The sequence below is a fragment of the Mandrillus leucophaeus genome, unplaced genomic scaffold (assembly GCF_000951045.1).
Source record: "Mandrillus leucophaeus isolate KB7577 unplaced genomic scaffold, Mleu.le_1.0 Scaffold264, whole genome shotgun sequence".
NCBI classification, from domain to species: Eukaryota; Metazoa; Chordata; class Mammalia; order Primates; family Cercopithecidae; genus Mandrillus; species Mandrillus leucophaeus.
The window spans coordinates 2,643,639-2,650,845 of NW_012102743.1; the positions used below are offsets into that span (position 1 = coordinate 2,643,639).

General features: G+C 36.2%; 1 protein-coding gene across 2 annotated transcripts in view; it reads left to right on the forward strand.

The window, feature by feature from the left end:
- The window catches only part of MEMO1 (mediator of cell motility 1), a 149,327-nt gene that overhangs the window by 82,756 nt on the left and 59,364 nt on the right, over positions 1 to 7,207 (forward strand). For both annotated transcript variants that reach the window (XM_011984253.1, XM_011984252.1), the window contains exon 3: positions 324 to 392. In XM_011984253.1, coding sequence (XP_011839643.1) covers positions 326 to 392 — 67 coding nt within the window. In that variant the 5' untranslated portion in view covers positions 324 to 325. The remainder of the gene's footprint in view (positions 1 to 323; positions 393 to 7,207) is intronic.

Genomic DNA, 7,207 nt, shown 5'->3' on the forward strand with positions numbered 1-7,207 from the left:
TCAAAAAAAAAAAAAACCAAAAACCGACCTCAATAATCGTGTTACATAGTAACTTCAAGTAAACCTTGAACGCCTGTAAATTTGTCTTTCAGACAAAAAAAAAATTACAAAGTATTTTTAGAGTTTAGAATTAGAACACAGTATAGATCATGTGTTTCCTAATTTCTTCTAGAAGTCGCATCATTAACTACATTGTTATTTAACGTAGGCTCTCAATTCTGTTGTGTTTACCATAGTTACTGTATTTATTTCAAAGGTTTTTCTTTCTAGAATATCTTGATTTTGAATCTGATAATTAAGTTTAAAAATATTTTGTTTTGTAGCCATGCAGGATATACGTACTGTGGGTCTTGTGCCGCCCATGCTTATAAACAAGTGGATCCGTCTATTACGTAAGTAATGTAGTTTTGTTTTAAGTTGGAGAAGCTTGAGAATTGATTGCTTTGTGATAGAAGTAATTTGCTTTTTTTATACTTACTGTTATTATGTGCTCAATTTCATAAGGGATTTGACTTTTGATGAATTTTACTATATATAGGTTACTGAAAACTTCAATACTTTTTTGTTGTCGTTTGAACATCTGCTTTTTACCTTCCCTTTGGCATGTAAAATGTTTAGTTATGAAGGTTAAATATTTTGTTTTTAAATATTTCTTTGAAAACCCAGAGATGAGCATTCTTAAGAAAAATGCAAAGCCCTCTGATCTGTTTTAATCATTTCGTAATTTAAAATTCTTTATTGTACTTGTTAAAATTGTGGTTACTGAAAGGATAATTTGTCATTGACAGGATAAGGTATTTGAAATATTTTAGAATCTGACAGTGAATTTAATATGATGTTTGAGGCATATTAACTCTTAATAATTCAATGACAGCTCTGAAATTAGCTTAAAAAAAAAAAAAACTTCCTGGGAACTTGAGACTCCTTTAATAGTATACTACTCTGTAAGAAACTTGTGAACTTTCAAGAGGTTTTGCTGGAAATAGTCACTCATTTTATTTACACAGTTAATTTACTAGCTGTGAACCAATATCCGGCCCTAGTTTGCCAGATGTACAAGCTATGTGAATAGGTAAAGTGATCATCTTAGTTCTGTCAAATACTGATTGTTAGGTCTGAATTAGTAGAGATGTAGTATAGTTGTTCAAAAGAAATAGCTCATAGCAGCCATGATTTAATAAAGAAAATCATGCACAGCCCACTTGCCTTTGAGCAGTTCATTCAAAGTTTTTAAACAAAAAAGCTGTTCTTTCAAATTTTTATGTAGCATTGTCTGTACATTTTATTATAATTCATTGAAAATTACTTTTGGCAAGCTTTTACTAAAAAGAAAGCAATGATATTTATACATTGGTGAAGTTTTGGCTAGACCTGTCTCATTTATGATGTTTTGAGGAGCATTGTTCACAGTTATTCCCTGATACATGTTTAATATATAATCTTAAATAATTTCATGAATAAGAGCAAATAGAAGTTAAATTGAAATGATTTTTTAAAAGTCCAGGCCTGGTGGCTCACACCTGTAATCCCAGCACTTTGGGAGGCTAAGGCGGGCAGATTACCTGAGGTCAAGAGTTCGAGACCAGCCTGGCCAATATAGTGAAACCCTGTCTCTACTAAAATACAAAAAAAAAAAAAAAAATTAGCTGGGCATGGTGGCACACAGCTGTAGTCCCAGCTACTTGGGAGGCTGAGGCAGGAGAATTGCTTGAATCCGGGAGGGGGAGGTTGCAGTGAGCTGAGATCGTGCCACCACACTCCAGGTTGGCAACAGAGCAAGACTCCATTTCAAAAAAAAAAAAAGGATTTTTTATAAGTTTCTTTCATTTGACTTGGGCCTGTAAACCAGCTATAATAAAAGTTAGTCTATATAACAGCCTTTTCTTTTTGAAACCTTCCTCTATTTGGCAAAAGTTTTGTTGATAAAACTCATGTGCTAGTGGGACACCCCAGAGTTAAATTAGGTTTAGGAATTTGTAGAGGGGTATAGAGTTTATGTTCGTAGAAGTGGGAAGTATGTGTTAAATAAGTTAATGGAAAGTGAGAAAGAAGGCAAAAGGAAAGAGGAAAAAATGGAGGAGTGCCAAGGACTAAGAAGAGGAAGATAAAGAAGATGAGTAGAAAGAGAGGCAAATGATGGCTGATGTGATCAAATTATTTTATTTTAATTAATTATTTTTGAGACAGTCTGGTTCTGTCACCTACGCTGGAGTGCAGTGGTGCAATCTTGGCTCACTGCAACTTCTGCCCCCAGGTTCAGTCAGTTCTCCTGCCTCATCCTTCCAAGTAGCTGGGACTACAGGTGCACGCCACTGTACCGAGTTAATTTTTTGTATTTGTGGTGGAGACAGGCTTTTGCAACATTGGCCAGGCTGGTTTCGAACTCCTGACTGCAGGTGATCTGCAGTCAGGCTTCGGCCTCCCAAAGTGCTGGGATTACAGGCATGAGCCACTGTGCCCAGCCCGATCAAATTATTTTTTGTAATTAATATATAATAATTGAATTCTTAATGAATAAATTTTAAGGTCTAAGTGTAAAATTAATAATTGACAGTCACAGTTGATTTCTCTTGAAAGAGGCACTCTCTGGGAATTATAATGTCTTTAGAGTGCTTTGAGAAAGTAGAGAAAGAACATCCTTATGAGAAAGGTTAAATTCTATACTACCACTTTCTGTTCTTAACTTCCGCATTAATCCATTTGCATTCTATTTTTCAGCCAGGATCATCTTTTGAAAATGTAAATGATACTATGTCACTTTCCAGAATTTAAAAGTGGGTAGGGGATACAAATATGATTTTAAAAGGCATTACAAATAACAGGTAGCAGTTATTCCAAAATTGATGTTAGAATGCTGACTAGCAGCTTGGAAAAAGAAATTGGTTTAGAACCTCTGCTAACACCATCCATCAAAGTAAATACTAGTTAGGTAAGGGTATTAACATATCTGGAGAGGCATTTCAAGCCACAGCTAATTTGGAACACCATATGTCTTAATGTTTATGAGACATTGTTGAGAAGAGTATAAAACATGATAAATTGTAATTAAATTACATGAAAAAATAACTCAAGTCATAATGTAACCAGCGGAAGTGATGAACAGAATGGGAAAAATACTTGCAAAAAAAATGACAAAGGATAATATCAAAAAATCATAAAATTCTTAGTACTTAGAGGCTAACTCATCATAATAGTATGAACTGAAATTACAAGAAGTAAATGTAATTAATAAAAATGGAAATATGTTTTATTTTTCTAAAAAAATAGAAATAAAAACAGTAGTGAAGTGCCAATTTAAATGGACAGTTTGAAGAACAATACAGCCGGGCGCGGTGGCTCATGCTTATAATCCCAGCACTTTGGGAGGCCGAGATGGGCGGATTACGAGGTCAGGAGATCGAGAGCATCCTGGCTAACACGGTGAAACCCCGTCTCTACTAAAAAATACAAAAAATTAGCCGGGCGTGGTGGTGGGCACCTGTAGTCCCAGCTACTCTGGAGGCTGAGGCAGGAGAATGGCGTGAACCCAGGAGGCGGAGCTTGCAGTGAGCCGAGATCGCGCCACTGCGCTCCAGCCTGGGTGACAGAGCGAGACTCCGCCTCAAAAAAAAAAAAAAAAAGAACAATACAGTTGTGTAATTCCTATAATCCAGAACTGGCTAGATTATGGCAAAATTAGTTTTTTATAAAAAAAAGTGCATTTCAATGGACTATATCAGGTTAACGCTTTAGGAAAGCAATTTGATAATATATATTAAGAGTCATAAAAATGTATATAATTACTGGCTTAGAAATTCCCGTTCGGAAGCTCTATCCTAATAAGTCCCAAAATGAAAAAAGTTAAATGTGTTAAGTTTTCTACAGCAGCATTGTTTTTTTAAAGAGTCTTAAGTTTCTGATAGTGCATTGACTAAAAAAAAAAGCAGGGTATAAAACTGTGCAAAATTGGGAAAAAAAGAGAATGTACTATATGAGGTTAAATAAATTATTGTAATGGATGCTAATAGTTTGCATATGTTTTCTTATATGAGAAATAGATATTTTAATGGTGAAAAATATAAAATTTAAAAGCATTTGTGCAAAAATGATTACAAGTTGAGGGGATTAATGATTCTTAAACTGACAGAATCGTTCTTTGATTTATAATATGACTGGTCAGGGCCTAATAACATTTTTCGTTCTTTTTCTTCTTCTTCTTTTTTTTTTCTGAGATGGAGTCTGTTTGTCACCCAGGCTGGAGTGCAGTGGTGCAATCTTGGCTCACTGCAACCTCCACCTCCTGAGTTCAAGTGATTCTCCTGCCTCAGGCTCCCAAGTAGCTGGAATTACAAGCATATGCCACCAGGCAGGCCTGGATAATTTTTTTATTTTTAGTAGAGATAAGGTTTTACCATGTTGGCTAGGCTGGTCTGGAACACGTGACCACAAGTGATCTGCCTGCCTTGGCCTCCCAAAGTGTTCGGATTACAGGCATGAGCCACTGCGCCTGGCCAAGATTTTTCTTTTAACAGTAACTAGTAGGGCTGATAACTTAATGGGGAGTGTGAGAAGCAGATTTTGAGGTGATAACGAAGATTGTTTACAAATAAACTTCCCTATTTCATGAAGAATTAGTAGCAAAGGTTTTCAGATGTTGCTTTCCAAGAGAAATGGATGAATAAATTAAAGCATATTTATTTTAAAAGTTTATTAAGTGACTGCTATGATCCAGATATTGTGGTAGTGCTAGAGACACAGCGATTAATAAAACAGACATGGTTTTAGCTCTGTGCTGATAAATTGGTAGGTGAGATAGATATTAAGCATATGATAATGAATATAGATATCTTACTAAAAACTAAAAATTTAAAAGCTGAAAGTGAAATACAGTGGTTCTCAAACTTCTTGGTTTCAGGAACCCTGTATACTTCTAACTTACTAAGGACACCAAATGTAGACCACATCTACCTTTGTTGAATGCATTCAAAATTAAGATGAGATACTTAAAAAATTATTTTAAAAAGTAAACAAATTAGAGGTTAATAAAAACATTTTTAAAAATGAGAAGTACATTTTCTAATAGAAGATAGTGGGAAAAGTGGCATTGCTTTAACTTCTTTTTTTTTTACAGAATGTAAAAATGTCATATTTTTACTAGTTATTAAATCTCCTTTTAATGTTTGGCTTAATAGAAGAAGATAACTATGTTCTCATATCTGGTTATGCATTCATCCTGTTGTCATCATTTGTTTTGGTTGAGGTATATGAAGAAAATCTAACCTCACACAGATATGTAGTTAGAAAAGGAAGAGGAGTAGTGTAATTACCTTTTCAGATAATTGTGGATGTTTTTCTTTAATACTACACCAAAACTCAACAAATGGTAGTTTCTTAAAGGTTAGTTATAATGCGAAATCTGAAGTTCCTATCAGTGAATTTTTGTCCTTTTTTTTTTCTTTTTTTTTGAGATGAAGTCTCGCTCTTGTCACCAGGCTGGAGTGCAGTGGCACTATCTCAGCTCACTGCAACCTCCACCTCCTGGATTCAAGTGATTCTCCTGCCTCAGTCTCCCAAGTAGCTGGGACTACAGTCGCGCGCCACCATGCCCAGCTAATTTTTGAATTTTTAAGGTTTCACCATGTTGGCCAGGATGGCTCGATCTCTTGACCTCGTGATCCACTTGCCTCGGCCTCCCAAAGTGCTGGGATTACAGATGTGAGCCACCGTGCCTGGCTGAATTTTTGTACTTCTTATAAATTCATTGTCTATTTTACAGTTCGAATGGATCTTTTACCCTTGCATCATTTTGTAACGTGTGGAACATTGGGAAAATTTTTATTGTGTTATGCAGATATTTTCAATGCTGGTATTTCATTATATGATACTAAAAAATCACATTTCTTTTTGTTTGTTTTGTTTTGTTTGTTTTTCTTTTTTTTGGAGACGGAGTTTCGCTCTTGTCGCCCAGCTGGAGTGCAGTGGCACAGTCTCAACTCACTGCAACCTCCACCTCCTGGGTTCAAGGGATTCTCCTGCCTCAGCCTCCCGAGTAGCTGGGATTACAGGCATGCACCACCACGCCCTGCTAATTTTTGTATTTTTAATAGAGACAGGGTTTTACCATGTTGGCCAGGCTGGTCTCAAACTGCTGACCTCAGGTGATCCACCTGCCTTGGCCTCCCAAATTGCTGGGATTACATGCATGAGCCACTGCGCCTGGCAAAAAATCACATTTCTTAATGTCACCATGTATTTTATCAGACAGAATCATTAATTCTTTGGAGGCTATCAAGCTTACAGTGATAAAAGTTTTATGAAAGTCTGATTTTCACTTGAAAACCTCAATTTCATCATTGACAACAAATATATTATTTTCTTTAAAGTACTAGATTTTGGGTTTTTTTTCCCCCCCTTTTTGAGACAGGATCTTGCTTTGTTACCCAGACTCGAGTCAGTGGCATGATCATAGCTCATGCAGCCTTGAATTCCCAGGCTCAAGTGATCCTCCTGTTCCAGCCTTCTGAGTAGCTAGGACTGCAGACCTGTGCCAGCATGCCCGGCTGTTTTTTCAAAAATTGTTTTTGTAGAGATGTGGTCTCACTATGTTGCTCAGGCTGGTCTTGAACTCCTGGCCTCAAGCTATCCTCTCACCTCAGCCTCCCAAAGTGCTGAGATTACAGGCATGAACCACTGTGCCTGACTTCCATTCACTTTGGAGAAATCTTCTGCCAGCTACCTAAACTGGAATAGCCATAATTTATCTACAGTCATCTTTTGAAGTAAAAATTTTGTTCCATGAGGAAAATGTCTGGTTCGGCTTACAACTCACAACTACACAACTGCTTTTTCCTGAGACATACTTCCATATGCAGCAGAAATGTTTTATCACCACAGATTGAATGCATTTTGTCATAGAATATTAAAAATATACCTACTCAAGAGTCAAGATTTAATGAAATTAGGAACTCCCTCCCTTTTAAACTTAGTGTGAGTAAGGTTAAAAAATAGGACTACTAGTACATATTGATTATACTACTTTGATCTTTGTTCTAATGGCCCAGTGGTTTTATGCTCCCCTCACCTTTGCACCATAATTGCAGATGAAAAAAGTAAATAACTTCCTTGCATTCTTATGAAAATAGTTTTAATTTTATGGACTGCTGCATAGGGTCTTGAGGAATACCAGGAATCCAGAGTTCGCAGTTTGAGGACTATTGTTATAGACCTT